At 44.5% G+C, this 27,601-nt stretch overlaps 1 protein-coding gene across 1 annotated transcript in view; it reads right to left on the bottom strand.

Annotated features, from left to right (window-relative positions):
- Positions 1-632: 632 nt before the first annotated feature.
- The window catches only part of ZCCHC14 (zinc finger CCHC-type containing 14), a 1,189,754-nt gene continuing 1,162,785 nt past the window's right edge, over positions 633-27,601 (bottom strand). Inside the window, exon 13 of the mRNA XM_069636185.1 lies at positions 633-5,126. Coding sequence (XP_069492286.1) covers positions 5,071-5,126 — 56 coding nt within the window. The 3' untranslated portion in view covers positions 633-5,070. The remainder of the gene's footprint in view (positions 5,127-27,601) is intronic.

The following is a 27,601-nucleotide window of genomic DNA, read 5'->3' as shown; positions in this document are numbered from 1 at the left end:
AAATAATCTCCACATGATGGTTGCTTTCCATCTTAGATGAAGTTGACATGAGCTCCCAGAATGCGCTGCACAAAGGACGGATCTTTATTTCACAGGTTCAGCTTGCATGTGCAACTTTTACCTATTTGGGGAACTTATTATAGAGGTTACAAATGCACGGAGGACCTCTTGCCACAGAACCATATTATTGTACTTCCCTGGTGATCATTGCTATAGATTTAAAACAGTGAATGAAAGGTTTTCAAATTAAAGAATTACTAAAGACCAGCTATTGTGCTCTCTCACGGCACAAATATGAACCACTGTATTGTCAGCCTAAAGATTGAAAATTATAATTTTTGTATATGTGCACGGAAATATGCATACCAATCCTAAATGTATAAGTGGTCATACAAAACCTAATTCTGGCATTAGACTAATCATACGATTCAAAAGAAATCTATCACAATAATTAACAAGGCCTTTCTCATCTCGCAAGCATTGAAAAAATGCCAACCTCCTTTCTTCCGCCTGCCCCTTCCTTCCATCTTTCACTCAGAAGTGATCATCTAATTGAAAGTACATGTTATAAACATAACGAGTAAACTAATAATACGATTAAAGCACAAAAATGCACATTTATGAAGAAATCACACATTTTAAAATACTTCTTTATTTTTTGAGACAATATTTTATCTTCAGTACATTAAATTTGCTCAGATAAAAACGTCATTCTAAAAAAATGTACATGTTTACTTTTAACAAAGTATAATAAACATAAAAAGTCCCAAAACCGAATACTGAACAATACAATTCAAATTAGCTAAATATTAAATATTTACAAAACTACAAAATCTTTTTAAAAAAAATACTTAGTCACATGCACAACTTGTAATACTAGAACTGATTCCAGTAAAACAAATGGCTCAAAACGAGAGTAGTGTTTATTTTCCTGGTTAAATATCAAGTCCAAGAGAAGATCTTTTTTAACCAGTTCTCCATTTAAGGATTTGCTGTTAGCCTCCGCTTCAAGCAAGTTTAGTGCACTTTCCCAGAAGACAACCTAGCATAACATAACAAAAAGTGTTTGTTGCTACACCAATCATAGTTTCTGGATTGTTTGAGTTGGTTAATCTTTCTCGCTCTTTTACTCAAAGTGTATTTTCCTTTGGCCTTAGCCAAAATTAAAACAGAATTACATTCTTTTAATGTAACCTAGGTAAGTGCATAAGCATTGTTCCACAAAAGACATGCTGTATCTCAAATGAAAAGTTCTAAATTATCCAGTGGACCATGGCTTTCTTTGCATGTGAACAAATAATCTTTGGAGATCCGAAAGATGCTATTAATACGATACTCTATAAAAAAAAACATGTCCTGCTTTGTATGTTATAACATACATAATGAACATTTTTACAAAAAAGCAAGACATCTAATTACACTCATCCAGTCATTTATCATGAAGCTCGGTTTGTATAGTAAACAAAACAAGACTGATTCCATTAGTATTTAGGAACTTTGATTTATGTGCTTTTTACAACTGTAAATTTACCACTTCTCCTAATTATGTTCTATTTAGTTTTAAGTTAAATGAAAAAACTTATATTAAGTAGTTTTTGGGTGAATATGCTTTAATCACAGCCCTGTATTTTTCCCAGATTTCTTTACAACCTTTTGCAATGGGTATACCAAGAATTGCATCAAATTAAACATGTGTTTCTAGAAATTATATATTATCTAATAGACAGTTGGACTCTGGACTGGTTACAGGGTCTTCTAATATTGTAAGGACATAATCAGACATGTAGCTAGTTTATTCATACCAAATATTCTTTCAAATATATTAAAATATAACTTTACCTTATTTAGTTGAGTTTCTCAGAATTACAAAAATCACAGACAAATCCAAGTACCTTGCTATTGAGGCATTTGGGAAGGTGTCCCCATCAAACATAAAGTGCTCGACTCAGGATTCCATTATGATTTTTCTTGATACTTGGTGAGACAGGCATATAACCTTGAAACCAAAAAGTCTGTCCAAACAGCACAAACACTTTATGGTATTTTTTTCCCCTCCCGTTTGTGAATGTGATGCAGAAACATTTGATAACGTATTCATTGTACACCAACCTCACCACAACCACTACTTTACATTTTTAAAAAGGATCAGAGCTGGAGGTAGGATTAGTGAAAGGGTACAACTGAATCGCAGTGAGATGCGAGAACTATTCACATTAAACAATTTGCTTACTGCTTTACCAAGGGATGTCATTCGGCACTCCTTAAGCCTTCCTCTACAGAAACTACTGGAGCTGTAACATTCTCCCTTGGCCACAAACATTTGTATTTAAGTTTGGTGGTTATCTTTGTGTGTTGATTATTACTTTCAGCATGCTTTTGTATTTAAGCTCTCTCTAATGCACCTTACAATCTATTCAGTAGTTAATTTCCAACATCTCACTGCATATATATGTTCTGCATAAGGAATTAAGTTTTCTAGACCAAATGAATATTTAAATGCAACTTAAAAGAAGGATTCCATGAACAATCATTTCACGAATCCTCACACACTGACATCACAGGCCTCATCCAGACACTGCTATTATTCCCTATGTTGAACTATAGGAGTTGTTACTGTTTGCAAGGCTGAGGAGGCCTCCAATTTGAGCTTCGGCACAAAAAGGTTCCAAATAAAATACCATTGTCAATGTCGTAAATAAGCATCTTTTGTGAAGGCAAACAAGTTCGATGAGGGCAAGAAGCCCATATAGTGTCACAACTTTCTTACCAATGTTACTCTGGATGACTACATCCCGACTTGTGTAATGAATAAAATGAAAACATAGGTGGTTTCATGCAACTGACCATCAGTATTACAACAACAAAAAGAATTCTGAAGACAAGTATAATATTGTCTTAAAATAAAAGTTGAACACTGGCATTCCTATGGACATCTGTACAGATCAAGTTTAGGATAACATTTGGAAAACAAAAGTTCTAGCACAAATAGGTTTCTCAAAGGGGACATAAAAAATTGAAATAAACATGGACGACAAAGAATGCTTTACTGCCATGGCACAGTTAATGGTGGATCTTCCTATTTTCATTCTAAAATATTAAGGCAAAGGTTTAAGTTGCATTGTTTACATTTAACATCAGGCTGGTCTTCTGTATCTAGTATTGCTTGAAATAATTTATTTTCTAGAATAAGAAAATCAGGTCATTATACAGACTATTTTTGTAATACCTTAAAATGTGCACACATGGTTAAACCAAAGCACGTAGATTCTCTACTGCATAGCAATATTATAACAGCTAAATATTGTTTTTGCAATGAAATACACCAAACAAGCAAATCTAGTGTTTTAGGATTTTAACGTTCTACTAGGTCAAATTAATGAATGCTTAATTTGTTTAAGAGCCTTGCTAGTAAGAGGCTGAAAAATTAACTGCCATATAATGGGTTTGCACCACCATTGCAGGAAAATGCAAGTTGTCCTATATCGAGTCTGGAGAGCATCTTCCATGCCTTATGGCCAACTAATTCCATAGCTTCACAGATAACCAACACATAAATATGCTGTATGTTTGGGGTGTGGGCATATTAAGGTAGTCAAATTGCAAATAAACCATGCTTGATGTTGTAACTGCAAAGTCTGAGTGTCAGTGGGCACAAGGGGGTGCCTGCGTGTAACCCAGGCATGGAATCCGGGAAGGACTCAAGGGTAAATATCTGGCAGTTGATTTCACAGAGTTCTGACCAAAAATACCTGAATACTCTATACTGTGGAAAGATGAAATACACATGCAACCATTATTTCCCACCCTACTAAAAACATACTGATTATGCCTTCCTGATATTCTTATGGGCATAAAAATAGGGATTACGTTGTGTTGTCGAGCAAGACACAATCACTTAATTGTGTAAATGTGAAGCTTGCACAGTAGTTTTCTATGTGGTCTAAATTCCTGCTGAGCCTCTGTGATCCATGGATATGGCAGTTTTGATACAGTACAAAACACATAAAATAAGGGTGCAAATCCTGATGAATAGTAATGAAGCTGCTGCTGAAGCCTTGAATTCTACCAAGGCCTTATAACTTCTTGTACAGAATGCGTTTACCTCAATCGTCATAAGGTACAAAACAACGATGTTGAGCTTGATCGATTTGAGAGATGTTGTCAAGGACATTTTTGTTTCCAAAGCAGAAATAGAAATGCTACTGTGAAGCATAGCTGTAGCATGTTCATGTTGAGCAGTAGTGCACATTAAAAATACTTGAAGGAAAACGTATCAAAGTCCTTTCAAAATGTCTAGAGTTTTCTTTTGGACCATTAAAAAAAAAGCTAACTCCATAACTGGTTACAAGGCTCCAATTAGTAGACGTAGGGAACAACAGTTCACGTTAGCTGTTAGGAGCAATTAAAACAGTCATGTTTATTTTGCAGGGACAGAGAAAAATCTTTAGAGTTTAATACTTTAATGGGCTACTGCATCTGCCAAATATAATGGCTGAGGTTACCATTTTACCTCCATCCCCAACAGTTCAACCGCTTTGTAAATTCTCTCAACAATACTTTTATATTCTTCTTTAGTGCAATAAGTTAAATAAAAAAATACCAGTGATTACTTCCTGGTCATTTAGAAAAGAACCTTGATATTTAATTGTGTGCAAGAGTTTCAAAAGTAAGTTTGAATTATATCCCTGGTTCTCTTAGGATGATATCTCAGCCTGTCCATTAGTCCATCAAAAAGAACAGGATATTTACTCTTTCTGAGCTGAAAAAAAGCATTGCCAAGAACAAGCTTCCACAATACACCTGGACTCCAACAAGGATTGTGCCATCCACGTTTCAGAGAACATTCCAACATCACGCTCCTAAGTATAGATTTGGCACTCAACACAAACAGACCTTAGATCTTCTTAAAATCAGTTTGTTTCCTGAAGAGCATTAGGTAGGAATATGGGGGCGGGGTGAGGGGAGGGCCAGGAACCGTGATAAAAGTTTCTGCATTTGAAATCCTTGTTTTGCTTTTTAAACATGCTCTTGGTCTTCGGGTGTAGAGATACCTATACATTCTCTAAAGTGCTATTCTGCAGAATCAATGCTTTCTGATGGTGGGGCATACTTCAACCGAAAAGAACCTGTAAGGAGACAAAAGAGAAAATGGAATATCAAAAACTAGCACGTTTGGCACATTAATTGAGAACATACTTACTGGTGGAACTAGTATTTTGTTTTTTGATTTCTATCATGCACTAATTTTCTCTATATGGAAGGATCCTTTCAAAAAGGGAAAAAAGCACTGCTAATGATAGACGTGTGCACTCCCTGCAGAGCTTTTGTTCAGTAGCAGCCATACCAATTTCAGAATTATTGATTTTAAAGAAACGTTAGCTTTAAAACTAAATTGTTGTCCATGTCTTCCCTTGTGAGCCAGGAAGCCATAAAGCACAATACCCGCTTTATATCTGAAACACCAGCAAACTGACACAACCTATTGAAACCAATCCTACTGGCATCCCCCAATTCCTCTCCGTTATTCAGCAATATGAGCCCACACAATCTAGCCAACCAGTACCACGATTGTCTATGCCACACCATGGACTTGCATGCACTTCTCTCTACCAAAACCCCCAAACCTAATATCTAGTTTACGGATGAGATTGTCGCACTACGCAGGAGAAAAAGAGCACTGGAACACCACACTGAAAGCATCCCACACCCAGTAACCGCATATCCCTCGCCACTGCCTCCTGGTCCTACAAAGCAGCGATAATCACCCTCAAAGCTGAGACTTACAATACGCAAATGTCAAATGCAGGGTCTAATACCAAAGAGCTACTCTCCATTTTGAGAGAACTAGAGTCCCTGATTTCCCACCACTCCCACAGCCCAGAAGCACAAACCCTGGCGCATTACAATACAAAATGCTCTGTAACACTAAATTGAAACACTTAGTGATACAATTAATGCAAAAAAAGCAATGCTTGCAGCCAAATCCCCCCCACTGAATCCCCCAGAACCACACAGGGTGTCAAGCCACCTCCCCATCTTTCAAGTTCCACCAAGTCAATTAAGAACAGGTTCAAGCCACCAGAGTTTGCGAATGCCTCCTTCCTTCCTGTCCAGCACTGTGCCATCGAGTATCAAACAGCTTGGATCACCCCTCTCCTTAAAAAAACAGTTACCAAATTTGCGTTGTGGTTCTAGGGGTCCGCAGAGAATCTCCAGCGCAGCGCACAGCCATGAACCTATTCTACTCGGACTGATCGGTAAATACAACCTTCCGCTTATGTTCTGTCACTTTGTTATTCTCTGCACTACACATTATTTTGACTAAAAGTTGATTTGCCATGTCATGTATTCGCTCTCCCCCTACTCATCCTGGTATGTTTTGTCTGTAGATGAGTAGATCGCTGAGCTGCAGGTATTTTCAGCTCTGCTGGTCGCATTCATCGTGTCTGTCTATGGTCTGTCTGTTTTGCTTTTAGACGCCGTTTGCTGGCTTCAGTGTAGAGCTCAAATTGAGTCCACATGAATTAGTGCCGCAGGCTATCCTGTTCGTATGTTTTTTGCCATTTTCTGAGAGATCTTTAGGATTACGAGTCAGTGTACAGTTATTTTGGCAGTCAAGTAAACAAACAGATAGGTGTCCCATATTGTAGCAGACGCGAGAAGCGCTGGCAGGCTGCCACAGCTTAGATCGAAGCCAACGCTTTTCGCAAAATGTTTTCGCCAAACATAAAACAATGATAAAGACAAGCTCTGAACTACAGAATGTAGTTCTATTTTAAAGGGCCTTTCTTGAAAACAACTGGTCTATCGTGTACATGTCACTGCTGTCTGTCATGTTCTGATTAAAACTGCATCTGTTTTCTACTACTGTTAAGTTTTGTATCGCTTGTTGCATTGGATGTTTTGATTCTTATTTTGTCAGCTTAGCTTTAACAGTTTGGGTTACTGTTCATTTTGCTTCTCACACTGGTTGAAGAGGTTCAGATCTGCCTTGGGTTTTCTTGTGATTAAGGCATAGGGCCACCGTGTGATGTCACAGTGTTTCTGGTTTTCTAACTATTGAGACATGCTACTGTCTCCAGGTTGAGTGAGTTTCAGAGGCAGGCACTGTGCCTGTGGTTAATGTGTGCCGTCACATAGCCACGATTTGTGACTGGGATGGGGGTTGTGAATAGGGAGGGTCCAGGTGTGTTGTCGCATGGCCCCAGGATTGGACGCAGGTTCCGATGAATTTGCCCCTGTTTGTCTATTAAGAGTGCTTTCTGTGCGGGACGTCGTGGAAGATAGCTTTGCATTCTATTGCTTCTATGGTCGCAGCTGACAGATTTGTCTTCTGTTTTTTTTCTCTGACGCTGTTATTTTTGACTTTCTTCCCACCGTGGCTTGCCTTTGCCACTCAATCAAAGGGTCGCCTTGGTACACCATTACCTCACATATCCTTTGCCTACTCCAGATGTCTTTAAACTGCTGCCTGCAGGCTTGCCGTGTTTTTGGAATTTCCATATTCACTTGGGGTTACTTATCATTGTGATTTTTTTTGGTTGAATAATTGACTATTTTCTTGTTTTATTGTGGGCACTGTTAAGATTGTGGCTACTATTCACCAGCACCCTTGTCCATGCTACAGACAACTTGGTGCTACAGAAATACCAACATGCTTTACTTCCATGCATGGGGGAAGACTTGATTGGCAAGAAAAAAAGTTCCTGCATCACATTTTCTTGATTGCCCTCCCGCCCCTTCATAGCTTTACCTACTAAAACACTCAGAGCCTTGCGGTCTATATCTGTGTTCTAGTTTCTGCTAAAGAGGCGATGCTGATGGGCCTTGGGCGATGCTGATGTTATTGCTGAGGCAATGCTGAGGCTGTTCCTCTTGTCCATCTTGTGTCTTACCTTATCTTTACATTCAGCAAACTATCAATCCTTACTTGCTCCTGTCTCCCCTCGTGACCACCGGTAAATACCTATTGTCGGGAGATTGTTTGCACCAGCCCTCTTGATCTGCATTACCCGTGGGACTACCTCCCTTTGTGTCATCCTGTTCTTTTGATTTGTAGACTTACCAATTGGCTCTGGGCTATCCACAACAACACTTACACCTGGGACTAATGCCTTCAAGAAATGGGGCATCCACATGTAAATATTTCAAAAAGTGGAATTTTTTGACTCTGGTTCAAAGGGAATTTCAGTGGCCAGTTGAGGGCTCATTTCATGCTGATCACCTTGATGGCTTGCGTGAGACTTTGGAACATAGAAAGTGCACCTTGTCTGGTGGTCATTGGTCGGTTTATTTCACCTGGTACAAAGTGTCTACAGATTACGTGACAGTCGGACTAGATTGCTGAGGAACTCTCAGGCTAAGCTAGAGAAAGAATTAGAGCAGTACAATCATCCCTCCAAGACTGGCCAGCAAAACAGTAAATACACGTGCAAAACAGGCCTCTACCCAAGTGTTTCTGCAGACACCATTAAAGATTCCCTTTCAGAAGCACCTACAGCACGACCTGTAGACCTTTTAGACAAACTAGCATCATACTCGCCTCTCCTGAGGGCCCGCACACCGCCTCCTCTGCACCAGCGGGAACCCCCCCCCCACGCCACAGCAAGTTGCCATGCCACCCCAGCCACCTACACCCACCCCCAGAATCCTCCCCTAGCTTCTGCACTACCCCCTGCGGCCGAATCGCCACCTCACTTTTTACATTCTAGCGCCTAAGCCAAACCTCTAACTTCCTCCATTGCTCCCGCCCAACAGAACTGCCGTAATAGCCTGGAATACAGGTGGACCACTGACTATTTACAAAAATCTTTTGCTGCAGCAGACACAGATTCGCAACTTTACAAAGAATTGCAAGAACTAACTAGACCAGAGCTCCAATTGTCACATGCCTCCATGTCTATACCCCCAGCACTGCACACTATTGATGATGCATCATCCAACACTGCCGCCACCACCCTTATGCCTATGCGCACCTACCCTGAGGCCAATACTGAGGCTGAACCTATGAGAATTCACACTCCCTGGAGCTCCACTGACTTACATCATATGGCACAACAATTCCCCACATTGCCTGACACCCCTACTGCTTTCATGGAATATTTGAACACAGTGATCGCCTGTTATGATCGCACCATTCTAGATTGACAGACTATTTCACTAAATACTCCGGTATTGCAAACGCTGTGGAAGAAGCTAAACCTGCATTAGTTTCTCATTTTGTGAATGGTCTTCTTCCTGAAATTTCAAAAAATATTCAAAATGTTCAGATTGGGTGGCAAAAAGCACTGCAAGCAGCTGAACATTTCTATGATGAACTCAAACGCCAGGAGCAAGATAGGGCTACCTGCCTCATGGCTTTGCAGATCCAGCATGCTCAATGAAAGACTGTCTCTGGGGGCTGGGGACACCTGGATACCTCACGCCAGCCTAATGCCCAACAGGATTCTCTGCCACCTTTTCTCCAGGGCTACCTGCCAAAACAGACTTTTTCCACCCATTTTTGCCTACCCAGAAATCCCTGCCAGGGCAACCTTTCTGCAGTTATTGTAAGTACAGGCCATCTCATCCAGCAATGTCCTGCGAAACCTGCCAGACCACGGCAATATGGTCACACCACTCCAGGCAATGATTTAATTCATCCTAACAGTTCTAATTGCTACCCTTTGGCCCCACTACCACCCCTTCTGTCTACTCCTTCTCCTAACGGGGCTACCAGGACATGCATATCTCTTATGGTCCACAATGACATTACCAGAGGGACCCTGCCATGCCGTCGGCTGCTTTGCTCTCATTAGACCGGTCTGGTCCCTATCTGAAATGTGACCTCCAAGGGAGAAGGGTGAATTGTTTAATTGACACTGGTGCCAGGTGCTCTACGCTGCGAGTGGCTGAATTTCCAAACTTTGATGTTGCGAAGGAAATTGTCAATGTTTTTGGGATAATTATAAGTTACTCACCGTAGTGACTAACATACTCTTAGTCCATAGTCCCCCGTCCCTAGCTAGGTATACAGTATGGAGGAAAGGGGAGGGGCGTAGGAGCATCTGGCACCACTATTCCAAACCCGGTGTCAAATTAATTGTCTGTTTCTATTGGTCCAATCACGGAACATCATGCCGTACTGTTCAGCCCTTGCTCACCTGCAAATTTTTTGGGTACTGATCTGCTATGCAAAATGCATTGTACCATTTATTGTTCTCCTGATGGTATTTATCTAGAGGTTCCACAATAGGCAAGCTGAATGTTTGTTTCGCCTTCAACAACCCACTCACATGGAGACTCCTACAGAGCCTCCTGCATGCCTCACACCTGCACAAGCTTCATAGGTACAACACCTTTTTGACTCAGTGCTAGTGGCCCTCTGGGGTGGCACATGCCAATTAGGTAGACCACATTCTCTCTGCTAAACCTGTTCGCATCACTCTCAATCAGGAGGTCCCTCTCCCACGTGTGTCACAGTACAGAATATCCCCTTGAGCAGAGGCGTCAAGCCTGTTATCTCTTCCCTCATTGATTAGGGCATCCTATACTACACAACTAGCCCTTGCAATACTCCGGTGCTCCCAACTGAGAAAAAGGGCACAGGCAAATTCAATTTTGCTCATGATTTGCGCACCCTTAATAAGGTTGTAATACCCTCACATCTGGTGGTCCTGAACCCCATGACCATTCTCTCCTGTATCCCACCCCACGCTCAATTTTTCACTTGCATTGATCTTGCCACTGCCGTTTACTCTGTCCCCATCTATCATGACTCTCAGTATCTCTTTGCATTCACATACAAGGGACGTCAGCTCACCTACATGTCCCTTCCAATGGGCTTTGACTCTCCATCTCGCTTCCCCCAGATTCTGCAGGAAGACCTCCAGGATGTCACCATCCGGGGGGCTCCACTATGATCCAATACACGGATGACCTACTGTTAGCATCACCTTCATTTCAGGTCTCCCTCGCCGACTCCGAAGTAATCCTCACTGCTCTAGCAGTAAAAGGTCACAAAGTGAACAAAGCAAAATTGCAGCTCTGCCTACCTACAGTCCGCTATCTAGCACACATTTCAAATGGTGCTAGGCGCCTTGCCTCTTTGAGTGTCCTGCATCTTACAATGTCCCAATTAAAAGCTACTTTTTAGGCATTAGCAATTTGTTTCACACCTAGATCATTGATTATGCCTCTACTGTAGCACCTATGCAGAAGATGCTACATGAATCCCAGCCTGACAAGCTCACATGGTCTCCCGACGCTTCCAAAGCCTTCGCCAAGATCAAGACTGCCCTCTCCATTGCCCCCGCCCATCCTAACAACTCTAAATCATTCATCCTGTTCTGTGATGAGTGAGAAGGGTATGCCTTAGGCGTACTCAAACTGAAGCATGGAGACCTACAACATCCAGTAGCCTATTTTAGCTCACAGTTAGACCCTGTTGCTTCCACATTTTCCAAATGCTGCTGCTTACAAAAGCTGAAAACATCGCCCTAGCACACCACATGGCGTAGTAGTGCCACACACTGTATTAGCACTTCTCAGGGGTAAAACACAACACCTACCTCTGGCGCATCTCACTAAAAATGAAAAACTGCTCCTCTCTGCCACCAACATCTCTCATCAGATGCTCCCCACTCAACCCTGCCTCCCTCCTGCCTACACCTGATGACGGTCACCAGAACGACTGCCTTGCAGCGATTGACGTATCATTACCAAGAACAGACCTCAAGGATATCCCCCTCCACAATGCAGACCTCATTCTCTTTGTTGACGTGTCTTGTCTAGAGATTCAACAGGTAGTTTACAGGCAGGCTTTGCTGTTTGCACCTCCTTTGAAGTATTGGAAGCTTTTCAGCTCCCATCACTACGATCAGCACAAGTTGCTGATCTCATTGACCTCACACGGGTTTGCACCATCGCCACACAACGCACAACCGCAATATATATTTTTTTCTTTCAAATTTGTTTTATTCATTTTCGTTTTACAATACTGTTCAAGGTACATTAGCCAATCATATTCCTCCAACAGTTCCTCTGAGCTGAATATAGGACAGTAACAGCTCACTCATACAATATCTATGTACCTGCAGAAAACACAAGACTTCAACGTAAAAAGAAAAAAACAAAACAGTTAATAAGAGCTCAACTACTCTTTCTACCAGCTAATCGCTGAATTATGGGAGGGAATCATGGAACAGGTATGCATGGGATTGCAATCCCGATCCCTCCAGTATCAGGCCATCTCAAAGCCACCCTTGGCCTATCCTTCACATTTTGCAGCCCTCCTCCTGTTATTCTTCACGTTCAAGGTGGCTTGTCATCTGAGGGTGGAAACATTGATGCACATGTTTTTCCATGCGTCAAATGCGTCTGATTGTTCACGTTCGTCGCCCTGTGTAGCACCAGCCCACGCCTCCGCAATGTACCAGCATTCAAATTCTCTATACCACGGGTTATAATGGGGCCCATGCTTGCTTTTCCATGACATTGCAATGCGTCTCTTTGCTAAAACACACACCAGATCCATGAACTTAATCACATGTCTATATTTATTGGGTCTGGGGTACATTCCTAGCAGACACTCCATTAAGTTCCATTTGAACCTAGTGATACCAGTTTTCCTGCACGCCTGCTCTATGCGAAACCAGAATATCCTCACTGGAGTACATTCCCATAGCATATGTATCAAATCTGTCCCCTCATTGTTACACCAGGGACAGTCAGGCACTGCTTCTTTGTTAAATGGGGACACTCCACTAGGGGTCATATATGTCCGTTGCAATATATTAAGTTCGACCAAGCAGAAGCGTGCATTTTGAGACACGTTTTTAACAAAGATCAATGCCTGCCCCATTGAGTATCCGTAAATTGTGTCCCTGTGTCTTTTCCCCATGTGTTATATCTGCCATTCCCAGAAGGCACTCATAGATTTGTGCCGCTGGCTTACAACCATATTCTAGTTCATATAGCAGAGACACAAGCGCTTCCTCTACAGGTTCAGCGGGCCATCCTCCCACTTTTGCTTGGCCACCTTTCGTATTTTCATACATCACAAAAACAGCCCCCCCGGTAGTCCCTCCTGCTGCATGAAGGTATCCAGCTCTCTGAATTCCCCGTTCCCAAGCGTATCTCCCAGAGTGTATATTACATGCATTTTCCAAACTCTGGCAGCTCTGAGTTCTGTCAGACTTGTGCAGGTATCTGCTATTATAGGTAAATTTCAGGAATAAGGGTGTTGTGAATGGATCAACTTCAGTGCCCTGTCCCAGATTTTTCTGCCCAATCTTACCATCAAGCATTGTGAGCCCATACAAGAACCGGGGATCCATATAATTTCCTTAAGCCTAGCAGATTGCACTATTGTCTGCAGACGGCCACTTTCAGTAGTTACCCTGTCTGCTAACCACATTGTCACATACCTCAATTGTGCCGCTAGGTAATATAGTTCCAGGTTGAGGAGCTGCACCTCGCCCCCCTGGTATGGCAAATACAATGTCTTAAGTGCAATTCTGGCTTCAAGGTCTTGGTTTTATGTAGAAGGGCACATTCGCAAAGGCATACAACAGCCGCAGGAGGATAATCATTTTGGTAATGGAAATCCTGCCCATGGTTGAAAGTGGCAAACGGGACCAAAGTCTCATGGACCTTTTAATCCCATCTGTTATCTGAACGGTATAATGCTTGTGTGTGTCTTGAGGTTTGTGCGCAATCCGGGCCCATAAATATTTGAGCGTTATTGTTACCTTCTGCAGCCCGAGATCTGGTAAATCCCCTGTAGCTTCCTTCATGAGTCCCGCCAGGGGGAATAAGCAAGACTTTTGTCTACTAAACGTGATCCCGGATAGCTTTGCAAAGTCCTCCAGATCCTCCAAAACAATGGGGAGATTATGAATTGGTTCACATAAATATAATAAGACATCATCCGCAGACAGCGACACGCGATGTCTTGTGCCCCCCATGTCGACTCCAGCTTCCAAATACTCCTGCCTCATGTACACTGCCAGGGGTTCCAGTGCCAGTATATATAGCATTGGTGATAGCGTGTACCCCTGGCGAGAGCCCCTTTGGATGTTCCATATCCCTGAGATACACTTACCATATTTTACTCTGGTCACAGGGTTGGTGTACAGTATTTTAACCCAACGAATGAATGCCCTGCCGAACCCGAACCCTTGAGTGCCACATACATCCTCTCGCAGAAGACTGAATTAAAGGCCTTGATGGCATCAAGTGAGACAACCACCAAGTGTTCCTGCCAGCTATTGGTCTGATCTATATATTGCAGCCGGCGCAAATTGAGAGCAGTGTTGCGGCCTGGCACAAACCCCATCTGGTCATTGTGTATTATATAAGATATGATTTTGTGCAAGCAACCAACTAGTATAGTAGTTAGTATTTTGGCATCATAATTCAGCATGGCCAACGGGCGATAGGAGTCACAGCTCTCCATAGGCTTCCCAGGCTTAGGCATCGGTATCACCAACGTCTCCTCATTCCTGGTGGGAGAATGCTCTACTCATAAGCTTCTTCATATACCCGTAGGAGTGGCTCTGCTAACAGTGAGCCGGATCTTTTATAGAATTCTGACAGTAACCAGTCACTCCATGGGGCCTTTGCTGCGGCGAGTGCCACTATTGCCATCCTGACCTCTTCCATAGAGATGGGTTGATCCAGGGCTTCGTTTACTACACAAACTTTGCAGTGGCCCAAAAAGCTGCAAAGGATAATTTATCTACCTTCCCTGTTGGCCACCACCTCTGGCACTTGAAATGAGACTGTTGCGTCCACCCATATAAGTACACCCCAAGCACATTTTGAAACGTGGAGCCATATCCCTTCCCTCCCCATCTTGACAAAAGCTGCTCCCGTCCCTCAGGTAGTAAATGGGTCTCTTGCAACAGGGCTACTTATATCCGTTTCCTTCGGAGGTAGGACCTCACTCTGTTTCTCCTGATGTATGATCCAGCCCCCTTACATTCCAGGACAAAATCTTAATTCGCACCATGAGTACATTTTGCTTCCCACCCCACTTCCCCTTGTCCGTTAGTCCGTGTTAGGCAGAATCCTGTGCAGTGCCCTTAGGGACCACTACACCTGATTAAGACTACAGGTGGCAATGCAAGTTTTACCTTTGGTACAAGCCTGTACTACTAAGTTATAGTGGTAGCAGTAGCAGAGCAGCCCGGATTATCTCAAGAGAATATGAGCAGTAGCAAAGATTACACAAAGGGACCACAATTACTCAAGCAAACACTGACTCAAGGTTTCGGGCAAAAAATATATAAGTACATTTATTTTTAAACCATCAGTTATAAACACAACACCTCTATTAAACTTCAAACAAAACCACACGTTAAATATACAACTAACCAATTCACTTTGTACAGTAAGTCTCAAGGTAAGTTCCCTGTGTTTGAATGAACAAAATACGATACCGCGGATACAGTTGCGATCACTTTTTGACAGTTCGGTCTACTAAATAAACGCGTATCCGTGACATGAAATGCTACCGGGGCAAAAACACACTTAGCACCTGAGATACCCAGAGGGAGTTAGAGGCAAAAATCACAGGCAATATTTAGGTTAGGCAGACAGTATCGAGAAACACTCAAAAACAGGAGTTCAAAAGTCAAAGGGTTGGAGCCAGGTTTAGGTGACAGCGGAGACCTGTGCCGAAGATCCCACCGTTAGACAGTTCACGATTCTGTGTAGCCAAAAAGTACTTGGATATTGTCAATGTTCAGAAGCAAAAGTTATAAGAAGGAGGGAAGACAAGGACAAGCCTTGAAGATTAAGAAAAGGGATGTACCCATTTTCCTCGAGTAGAACACAATACCTTATTCCAACGATGCAGCTGATGCACTGGCAGTTGTTCCTGTTGGTTTCCCGCAGACCAACGATTCCTGGAGCTTCGTTGTGAAGGAGGACGTCTGAAGGGGGTCTGCACCACACAGGGATGAAACCGGCGGCAGCGACAATGAAAAGGTGTGCTCCTTAAAAACAGGAGAGGCTCAGCAGGTGGCTATCCGGACCACTACAGCAGTGTGCAGAGATTTCGACAACGGCGGAGATCTCTGGCTGAAGAAGATGAGCTGGTTATCCCCACCAGGCTCCAGGGAAGAAGACTCTGGACTGGATCTCCTCTTAGTCATTGAAGGTAAGATAGCTCAGGACTGCAGCAGGGCTTCACCGGGATAGGGTAATTGCAGCTGCCGTCGTTCTTTCCGCTTCTCTTCGGTTCCTTGTAGTTCCAGAGGCGACTGACTTCTAGCCCAAGAGACCTGTCTTATGCGCAAAACCCCCATTAACACAGCCTGGCTGTCAATCACGCAGCAGGGGGGGGTTGTCCTTGCGGAACAACCACCTCAGCCAATCAAGGCAAAGTCCGACTTGGGTTTCCTACGATACCCTGTGCAGGGGGTGACTACACCCCTTCCCCACATTCAGTCTACCTAGACACCCAGGCGCCAAGAGGAGGGCTTCTCTGCAGAAGCCCGCCAAAAGACGGTGAACAAAGAAGGCGAATCTAGTTTGCCGCGCAAAGTAAAACACAAGAAGGACTTTAACAAAAAGAAATGGCGAATAAACCCAACCGGAGCCAAAAGAAAGAGGATTTGGTCAAGCGGGTTTATGGTTAAGGCTGCTAAAATAGCCAAAAGCATTACCACGTTTATCTAATATAATCGCTGTAGAAAAGTTAGGGTAGATACCACTGCCACCAGCCAAGTCTAAATGTTAAAAGAGCGAACAATGCACAGGGAGGTACAGACAGAAAAGGGGTACAGATTTACCCTTTCCAGTACTCCATGTAAGATGGGGTGTACTGGGTCTGTGGTAAAAGTGACTATGTAAAGTAAATGGCTACTTTACCTTTCTCTGGGGGACAGTAGTCAGCCCCAGCGAAATTAAGTCAGAGGGAAGTCTAAAAGACAACCTTGGGTTACTACACTGAAGGTGCTGTGTAACCCATACAAGAACAGGGGCACTTGGAGTGGTGTGCTCCAGTGCCCAAGATTACACAATGAGTAACACCACATAGGCCAAAACACATGTAAGAGTGAAAAAAGGATGTACACTCTTACCAGGTGGAAAAAACTCCAGAAATCCAGCAAAGCTGCTGGGGAACTCACTAGGTGAGGGAAATTAGCCCTAGAAGGAGAATTCTCCTTAACAGTCCGTGCGATCTGTGTCCAGCCCTCACCCCACGAGGCACTAGGGAATGCCCTAGGGCCTCGTGGTCACACCAACACTTTTTTGGCATGCGTCCAGTTACAACTTAACCTTTTCAGGCCTGCTCCACCAGTCCACCCCAACTCTTCACACTGCGTTCTTCCATGGAGCTCTAAAAAACGAACCAACAAAACCAAATACAACAACCCCCTAAGTCCAGGAGGTAAACAGCATACCCGTACCCTCAAGGCCATACTTAGCCATTGGGTACCGGGTTCAAGGCCAGCAACCAGCTGACAGTAAAACACTTAGTTCGGGGTTGTCCAAGCACCACCTAGCGGGTGATTGCATTCTTCCCCACTGTCCATAGCATCCTTACGGCGACTTCTCCCAGGGAGTCCAAGTCAATTGCACCTCTGGGTGCTGTATTTCCATGTCTCATAGCTTTGCCATCTGGAATGCCTAAATATGACGTTGCCCTCTAGAAATTTTCTATTTTTTTTTATTGTTCCTTTTAAATAGCAAAAACCCAGCACTGCATCAGGCCGTGTACCTCTCAGTTCCTGTGTCCAACATCTATTCCAGAGGGATATTTCATGCAACCTTGTATATCTTATTCATCCTTTGTTCCTAAGTTATGTTCCATTCACATAGTCGCTGCCGCCGGGGTCTCAAAATATATTTTCCCTCCTTACATGATCTTCAGTCTGGCTGGGTACATTAGCATGTATTTTATGTTAAGCCGTCTGAGTTGCGCCTTTATGGGAACAAACATATTTATTCTCTGTTGCACCATGGGCGTGTAGTCTGGATAGATCGCTGTCTTGGCGCTACCTCTTTTTATAGTTCCACCCTCCGAGGAAAACCGATGTCTCACCTCTCGATAACTAAAATTTAATATCTTGGCGATAACCGGCCTGTGATGCGAGCCAGGCGGGGGTTTCCTCTGAAGGGACCTTTGTGCCCTTTCCACAGCAAACCCTTGTGACAACTTCCCGGGTCTAATTTCCTGCAACAGTAGATTTTCGATGTATCCCGTCGGATCTCGGCCTTCCGTGTCTCCAGGCAACCCAATCACCCTAATGTTGTTCCTGTGTGACCTCCCCTTTGCTTCCTTTGTTTGTGACTCTAGTATGGCATTTCTTGACTCCAACACTTTTACTCTAGTTGCTAGGTCTCCAGTGGTTGTGGGGGTTTCTTTCAGAGTTGTCTCTGCTGTTGCAACCCTTTCTGCAAGCGAACGTACATCCTGGCAAAGGAGCTGCATGTCTATGGCCACTGTGTCCATTTTACTTTCCAGTAAGGTCCGCAGGTCTGCAATAGCTGCCAGCACTTTAGACTCTTGTGGGTCCCCTTGTTTTGCTGTGCCTTCGCCGGGTGCTGTGCTCGGGGGCTTTGTGTCCCGGGTCCTCATCTGTCCCTCAAGAGTCCATTATTGAACCCTTCAGTTTATGCTTTGTTGGGGATATCTGAAGTGCGTATTGGGACCTGGCTTCTGCGCAGTATTTAGCCTCTTATTTATTTTCCAAGTAAGCTTATGTGATAAGTACCTTTGGTGCCGCCAGACTTGCAGCGTTTCCCGTGTGTTTTGGGTGTGGTTCCAGCCTCAATACAGCCAACTGTTTGCGCAGGGGCCTGGAGAGCGCTGCCTACGTACTTCTTATCCCCAGCAAAGTTGTTACCAGTGAGTAGATGTCCAATTGTAAGGTGACTTCTGCTGATCTCAACTGAGCCTCCAACTTATTTGACTTTCTTGATCTGTATGAGAGCTATACTGTACTTTGCCCCGGCTGCGACCATTAGGCCATCATTGACCAGTGTTAGTGATGTTCCACTATATGCCTGCTGATCGCATATTGCTGCAGTTTTACTTTCCCCATTGCGCCTGGGTGTTTTGACTACTCAGCAACCCGGGTCTCTGGTTGCCCCACTTCCTCACAGCCTCCCCCTTTCCTCCAGCGCTGCCAGCATACCCCCTAGTCCACAATAAATGCGCTTGTTTTTGTTAGAGTCCCTACACCAGGGTATCTTATCCGCACCTCCTGTGCAGCCACTTACTTCTGTTGGTTGTGCTCCCGGTCCCTTGCAGTTCCCTGCTCTTATCAGAGAAGATCCCTCCTTGTGGCTCCTTCATCGCACATTTGTATTTCAGCGCCGCCGCCATTATCATCGCTGCAGCTCTACAGTGCTCTTGTGTTACCCCCCAGGAGGTAACAATTACAAGCTTATACGTATTGTTTTACTTATGCAGGCACTCTGATCTACTCGGCATGGCAGCTCCACTTCCCCCGTTCTGCTAACCCGTTTCTCACCGCAGTGTAGACCCCGCCACCATCTTGGATCTTGTCAGGCCAGCCTTTCGTGCGGTCTCACGGGCCACAGAAGCACTGTGTATTCACTGAAATGATGTGTAACACGGTCCAGTGTGTACGCTACCATTAGCTCTTTAAATGTTGCCGCAAAATCACCTTTTAATGCCGTCTTCAGGATCAATGGCATGATCCCAGTGGGAGCTCAGGCAACACGCGTCCATGCTACATGACCTCAGACGACACCCCTCAACGCATAACCAGTATATACACGTTACACTTTTGGTATCTCACACAAATACGGGACCCTCTAGAAACAGAGAGGTTACCTAACTGCACAAGGATGTTGAAGCCCTGCTTAATGCGATTCTGCTACCTACTAAGTTGGCCATTCTGGAATGCAAGGCCCACACTCGACTTTCTGACAGCACCTCGCAGAGTGACGCACTGGCTGACAGCCATGCGAAAAATGCGGCCCTTATGCTCCTGATTATGTGCCGCTGTTTCTCCTATCATTTGAGGACCCATTAGCATCTCTTTCCGTCCCGGTGGATCGCCAAGATGCGCACCCCTCTACCCCAAGGCAGAGAAACAGGGCTGGGAAAATCACAAATTTGTTTGCTGCTCCGATCGCCTATGGCGTGATAACTAGAGTGGTTAGTGGCCCCACTTACCATATCTTGCACGTGCTGCTCACTATGTGTGTCATTCAAGCAAGGGAAAAATGACTTCAGAGATCAAGATATATTGGTTTGCCCCCAAGTTTCCCTCCATAGCTCAGAAATACTGTGTTCACTGTCCAACATGTCTCACGTTTAACCCTGGAAATCCTGTGAAAACCACTCCAGGGTCCAGGGGCACATGAAGTACCTTATGGCCCCTCCGTGAATCTCCAAATAGACTTCATTATCTTACCAAAGTGCACCTCCTTTGAATACATCATGGTCATCATTGACACATTTTCGGGATGGACGGAGGCCTACCCCTGTAAATATGCTGATTCCATTACAGTGGCCAAGAAACTGCTCAAAGAGTTCATCCCACGTTTTGGCCTTCCAATTTCCATAAACTCTGATAGAGGCACCCATTTCACTGGACAAATAGTACAGAACATTTGCAGTGCTTTGGGGATCCTCCAGCACCCCCATTGTAGTTTCCACCCACAATCAATAGGGGCAGTGGAACTCAGAAACTTCGACGTGAAGCTCCGCCTTGCCAAGGTCTGCGAGGAAACCGGCCTTAAATGGCCTGAAGCACTCCCTCTTGTCCTCTTGGACCCAAGAAACTCTGTTAATAGAGTAAATGGCCTCTCCCCCTACGAGATACTCATGGGGATGCCCATGAAAATGCCAGTTACTCTGCCACCTTCCCCTGAACTATGACTTACAAATGAATGATGATCTTGTGTCATATTGCAAAAGACTAATGCTCGTTGTCAGTTCTCACTTCCAGCAAATCCACGAAGCTCTGTCTTGACCACCTGAAACGCTGCGCCACTGCCTCCTGCCGGGGGACTGGGTGGTTCTGAAAGTGCCAGCTGAATGTGCCCAGTGCTGCAACCGATTTCTTCCAGCTCTACACACCTTCATCATCCTGGCAGGGATCCTGAACTTTTGCATCATCGTCTCTCCTGTCTACCGGGTCTTGTAACGACTGACACTCTTTGGGCATAAGGCCCCAATCATCGTACAGTTGGACTGCTAAAGCTAGGAGTAACGCTGCTATTGCATTATTGAATCTGAATTGTTTACATTTTTTATTTTTTTTATTGTTTTTTTAAACAATCTAAACCAAACTTACAACATTATCGATGCATTGTGCATGATTCGCGCATGTGATTCCCTCCCCTCCTGCCATCCCCCCCCCCCAAGACCACTGTTCGTCCATCAGTTCTAACTGCACCAAGCTCCGAGTCTAGGCTGGCTACTTCATCTGAGGTAGCGTCTTCCTCTCTGGGGTGGAACAGTGGCACTGTGAGCGCCACCCATTGATGCAAGTCTCCACTGGTGTCCAGTCTCTGTTCTTGCAGTGCATTCTCCCATGCTCCTGTCTCGGCTGCCACCCAACTCAGGAGACCCACCCCCACCACAGCGCCAAACTAGGGGTCTTCGTGCTTTTCCATCCCATAGCTATGCGTCTTTTCACTGTTATGTATATCAAGTCCTTCAGCTTATTTAGAGGTTTGTTCTTCCGGCTTCTTTTGTATCTGCCCAAGATGCATGCTGCTGGTGTCTGCGTATCTATATCGATGCCTGCCTCTGCCACTTTTCCAGCTGCCTGTGTCCAGAAAACTCGTATCACTCGACATCCCCAGAACATGCGAGTCATTCCCACCCTGGATTCGTTACATTTGGGACATTCTTGGGCTTCCGCTCCTCTGAACCTTGAGATGACTTCCGGCGTGAGGTATGCTCTGTTGAGGATGTAAAACTGTATGAGTTGCAAGCGGGCGTTCCTAGAGACCTTTTTGTGGTAGTGGGTTATTTTCCCCCATTCTTTTTCTTCAAATTCCAGGCCTAGTTTGTTTTCCCATTTAACTTTACATTTCAGTTCTGTCTTGGTCGTGCTGTCCATTAGTGCTTCATAAAGCCGTGAGGTTACGTGTCCCCCTTCAGCCGTGTTCAGTATGGTTTCGATGACCTTGTGCTCTGCTTCAAGATTAATAGCCTCTGGCCACCTGTCCGCAAGCCTCTGCACCACTGCTCTGTGGAGCAGAAACTGCCCTGTCGGGAGTCCAGCGGCCACGTTGAGCTCAGCAAACGTCAGAATCCCCTGTTCGTTTACCAGGTCCCCCAATGTAGCCACGCCATGAGGCTCCTATTGACTTCGCATTTCTTTTTACCCCCACGGTCTGTCCGTCATGATTGCCGCTATAGGGATTTGTGGTGAGTACGGGTCGTCTATCTTTGCTGTCTTGTAGGCCTGTTTCCAGAGCCGGATCCCCAGCTTAACCAGGTATGGGCTGTTTTGTACTGCGCCTACTGGGACCCAGAGTAAATCCCTGAGTAGCATCTGGGGGATGGCCGGCTGCAAGAGTCGAGCGTCTGTCGTGGTTTCATCCGCTATCCACTTTACTACATGTTTCAGTTGACTCGCCAGGTAGTATAATTCAAAGTTGGGGATTTTCATGCCTCCCCCCCTTTCATAGGGTCTCTGTAGTACCTCCAGCGCCACTCTGTCTTCCGCCCTGCCAATGGAACCGTCTGCACAGCTCCATACTGCAGCTTATTAATTAGGATGATTTGCAGCTTTGTATATGATCGGAATAAACTCTACAATATTTACTTACTGATCCGCATGTTTCTGCTTTCTTTCTAACTATTAGCCCAATGTATCGACCAAATGTTTTTTTAATGCAAAGGGCGGATTAAGTAATACTCTCAGACCGAACCACCATTTTGTCTCGATTTCATTAGGTGCATTAGCTAAGGGATGTGGTTTTTTAACACTAATTGTATCTTGTACCTCCGTACATCGTACCAGCCGCATAGGTATTGTAGTTTTCAGCTTCCGCTATTACACTAAATAGATCCATTGTTGCTTCCATATATTCGCAATGGCAGGAGACTAGGGAGTCTCATTGCCATGACATACATCAACAGACAGAAATGTCACGCAATTATGCAACTTTCCACACACAGGCGTTTTCAAGATAACGCTTGAGTTTTAATTGTTCAAAACGGTAGTTTATCTGCAACTACAACTCTGTACCTGTGCAACTCTTGTCAGTAGTCTAGTGTCTCCGGCATATAGCAGCCACAATTCTATATAATATAACTTGTTGTCACGTCCATTTAACAGTAGACTACGAAGGCTTGTTGCCATGACTCCTATCAACATCAGCGTAATACCACGTAATCACGTAACGCTCTTAACAAAAGCGTTTCCATGACAACGCTCGCACTCAACCCGAACAGCTCGCGGCCAGATTAAGACCGCGACAAGCTACGTCTCCGCTACTATTACTACGCCACTGGGTAGGCTGATAACTTATGTATATTTATGCCCTCAGATTTCTGCATGGCAAGTCAGCGTACTTCTTTTCTGATACATAGGCCTCCTTTGTTTAAAAGGCGGGCATATAAGCGTTCTGGCACCTTTTCACAGTGTGAAGGTACACATGCACCTAGTTGACAGGAACATGGCTAACAGCTCCAATGGTTTCCGTTGCCACTTTGTAAAAAGAATGAAGAGAGTTTAAACATCTTATGAGGTAAGGTTTCTAAGATTTATGTCAGTTCCCTTTAGCAACACTAGGCATATATAGATATCTAAGCACCACTTTATCCATTTAACCTGTCTTGCAGATAGGACTGTTAGAGCGGATTCACATTGGAAGGAAGCCTTTAAATAAGCAGTACGTGTGGCAAGACTAGCAACGCATGTTCCACAAGTGTTTGTTATACATTAATACACACAATCAGGTATCTGTATTTCTAAAATTAAGAACGTAGGACGCAACATCGCAATCAATATTAACTCTAAAATGGTTGTCTATTAGTTGGATGCTGAAGAAATAATTTGGATCTTATCTATATGATTATATTTGGATGTTTCATAGATGCAAAGCTGTGCATCATCAGTCCACTCGAGGCTGTGTACGGAAATGAATAGGATACTTTTGACACATCTCAACTCTGGAAATAATAGCGCTACTCATTGTTTGATGTTAATGGAAACAGCATGAGGACAATGGAAACATTACCATGATGAATAAGTGACAAGGACAGGCATAATTGCAGGTATTTGTTCTACTTGAAATGGTTATTTGTGGCAATTAGTTTAATGGGTTTATGAAAGTACTCCACATGACTGTTTTTTCTTGTTTTCTCTTGTTTGTGTTTCTTCCTTTTACTACAGAAATTCGCCCTGATGAAGGACCATGTATGGGTCCGAAATGCATTGGCATATAATTTCTGCTTTTTCTAAATAGATAAACTAACAAAGTCACTTATCAAAAGCTCCGTTTCGGATATCTTCTTTTTATGAATATATGGTATTTTAGATGCTCAACAATTTGTAACGTACTTATCCGCAAATCATAAAAGAACTTAATATCAATCAGTAGTCTTCACTACAATTGGCGACCCAAGGTAATTTTTTCTCATCAGACATTTCTGCAACTTTCCTTTTTACCCAGTATAGGGTATACTGGTTTACTTGGTGACGCCATTAATCTCATGTTCTAAATAACTAACAGTTATACGAACTTAAGACAAATCCAGCGGTGCCCGTCCTTACCCCCCTTTCTCTTACCGTCTGCACAGCTTGTTTATTTCCCTGAAGAATCGAGGGGGGATATCGAATGGGACATTGGTAAAATTGTGCAGCAACCTGGGTAGCGCCACCATTTTAAGTAGTCCAGCCCTCCCCGCCACTGAGAGCGGTAGTTTTCCCCAGAAGTCCATCAATTTTTCTAGGGCATCCTTAGCTCTTACCGTGTTTAGGGCATGCTCGATTTTGGGGTTACAATGAATAGTGATTCCCAAGTATTTAAAGGAGGTGGTCCTCCATTGGAGGGCCATGGCAGGGAGGCATCTGGCCTCATCCCCGCTTAGTGCAGCCAGAGGGTAGAGGCAGGACTTTTCCTTGTTGATCTGGATCCCTGTATATCTGTAGAACCAGTCAAGGGTCTCTAGAATGTATGGCAGTAGGTGTTCTGGGTTACGTAGGTAAAGAAGTGGTCATCAGCGTACATTGAGATGAGATGGGTCACCCCGTCTATCACTATGCCCCCATCCCCATATTCCTGTCGTAGGTAAGCAGCTACGGCTCAATAGCCATGATGTATAACATGGGGAGAGTGGGCATCCCTGTCGCGTGCTCCTGTGGAGAGACCATTTGTCAGAGTATGTTTTGTTCGTGCGCACTCTGGCTGTGGGGTTGGTATATTTGAGTTTAGTCTATTTTAAGAAGGCTGGCCCTACTCCCATTTTTGTCATGGCGGCGTACAGCCATTTCCATCGGACTGAATTGAAAGCTTTAGTGGCGTCTAGGGACGCCACAGCGTATTTCTCGGGCCTGTTTTCAGTGCTGTATATGACGTGGTGCAACCTGTGCAGGTTTTCTGTAATCGTGTGCCCTTGCGTGGTGCCCGTTTCATAAGCCTCGTTGAACAGCTGGGCTAATAGTGGTGCTAGGAGCTCCTCATATGTCTTGTAAAACTCTCCCAGGAGGCCATCCATGCCCGGGGTTTTCCCAGACGGTAGGGATCTGATGGTAACTAACACCTCCTCCGGGGTGATGAGTTTGTCTAGGGCCTCTGCCGTTTGTGTGTCTAATTTGGGCAGCTTAATGATGTCTAGGACATCTTCTATTTCAGTGCTTGTGGGCGACGCGGTGCTAGCGTAGAGGTCCTGATAAAACTCTGAGAATACCAAATTTATTTCTATCTGCATGTGTGCTGTTGTGCCATCCGGTTTGTGGACGTGACAGATAGGTGTCTTGGGGGCTTCCCTCTTATAGAGCCAAGCTAATAGTTTCCCTGGTTTGTCCCCAAGGGCATGGCTTCTCTCATTATATTTCGCAAGGCTTATTTTCCTCAGTTTTTCCCAAAATGTTAGGCAGGCTTGCCTAAGCTCGACCTCCTTTTGCAGATGCTCAGGAGTTGAGTCGGCTCTCGCTTCTAGCTCCTCTAGCTCTTTTTCAGTGCGTTCCAATGAGGCTACAATGGATCTTTGGGCTCCCCCTACAGTTGCGATCATTAACCCCCTCATGACTACTTTGTATGCTTCCCATACCGTACTGATGTGTCGTACACTGTCTACATTCGTCTGCCAGAAGTCCACCGTGCTTTCCCTTATTTGTTCGTGGAAAGCTGTATCTAGCAGAGCCTCACTTCTGAGCCTCCATGTAGGTATTGGGGGTCTAGGTGGGAACACCACCCAAGTGACCACAAGCGGAGAGTGGTCATATAACACTCTAGGCAGGTACTGTGCGTCCCGAACATAGCTTGTTGCTCTTCACTCACAAATATGTAATGTAGTCTGGTATAAACCATATGCGGCGCGGAGTAAAAGGAGTACTCTCGTTGTTCTGGGTGCTGCTCCCTCCACAGGTCTTGGAGTAGGAGCTGTTGTGTTAATGCAGCTAGTATTTTGGCAGGCGGGGATGGGCGGGTGTGTTTGTTGTCTGATCTGTTTTTGCAGGGGTCAAGAGTGCAATTATGGTCCCCCCCATATCATGGTGCTATCTCTATAGGGGCTAAGCCGTGTGTATAGTGAATGGAAAAAGACTAGCGTTGTGGTTGGGGGCATAAGTGCTGATTAGACACACCTCCTTTCCTTCTACAGTGCCGTGTACTAAAGCCATTCTGCCTTTGTCGTCAGTTTTCGTGCCTATTAATTTGAGAGGGATGGTCGGATCGATCCAGATCAGGACCCCTCTGGCATAGGAGGAGTAGGAGGACCCTATTAGTGTCCCGTGCCAAGTTTTGGCTATTGCTTCTGGTTTTTGTGCGTTTAAGTGAGTCGCTTGCAGCAGGGCGATTCCGACCTTACTCTGTTTCAAATATGTGTGGATTCGGCGTTGCTTGACGAAGCTATTCATGCCTCTAACGTTCCATGTCATGATTTTGATTTGTCAGCCATAAGTGCTAGGTGGCTGGATATTTGAGGGTAGCGTCTCTGGCGGCTGCTCCTTTGGTTTCGTAATTATGTAACTCTATGTGGTCTTGTTGTTTCCCAGTTCAATTCCCCAACTTTGATACCAACTCCCATGTTCCTTCCCCCCTGCAACTTCAAACACCCCAAACTAAAAAAACAGTCCAGCGAGGTTTCCCCCGTTATGACTACCCCGTTTCCGCTCCATTTGACCGCTCATTGGTCTCCTGGCGCCCTAAGGGTGGGTTTAATATACCCAAATAACTTCTGGGGACAGAAGGGTAAACAGTCCATCTCTGTACAGCTCCTATAGGTAATCATTCCTGCTGCGCTTGGGTATAGTTGCATTTGTTCCTGTACGTTTATAGGTTGCTGGCCTTGTGTGCGGCCGCTTTTGGTGCAGCTCAGAGCAGTTTATGCCCTCTCTCTTCAATGTCTGGGATCTGCTCCCCATCCATCCATTCTCGAGCCTCAGCTGGGGTGTCGAACAGGAGCGCCCTGTTATGTATCACCTTTAGTCTTGCAGGGTATAAG

Source organism: Ambystoma mexicanum, chromosome 1q (genome assembly GCF_040938575.1).
Source record: "Ambystoma mexicanum isolate Mex_15411 chromosome 1q, UKY_AmexF1_1, whole genome shotgun sequence".
NCBI classification, from domain to species: Eukaryota; Metazoa; Chordata; class Amphibia; order Caudata; family Ambystomatidae; genus Ambystoma; species Ambystoma mexicanum.
This window is presented reverse-complemented; position numbering and strand designations above follow the sequence as displayed.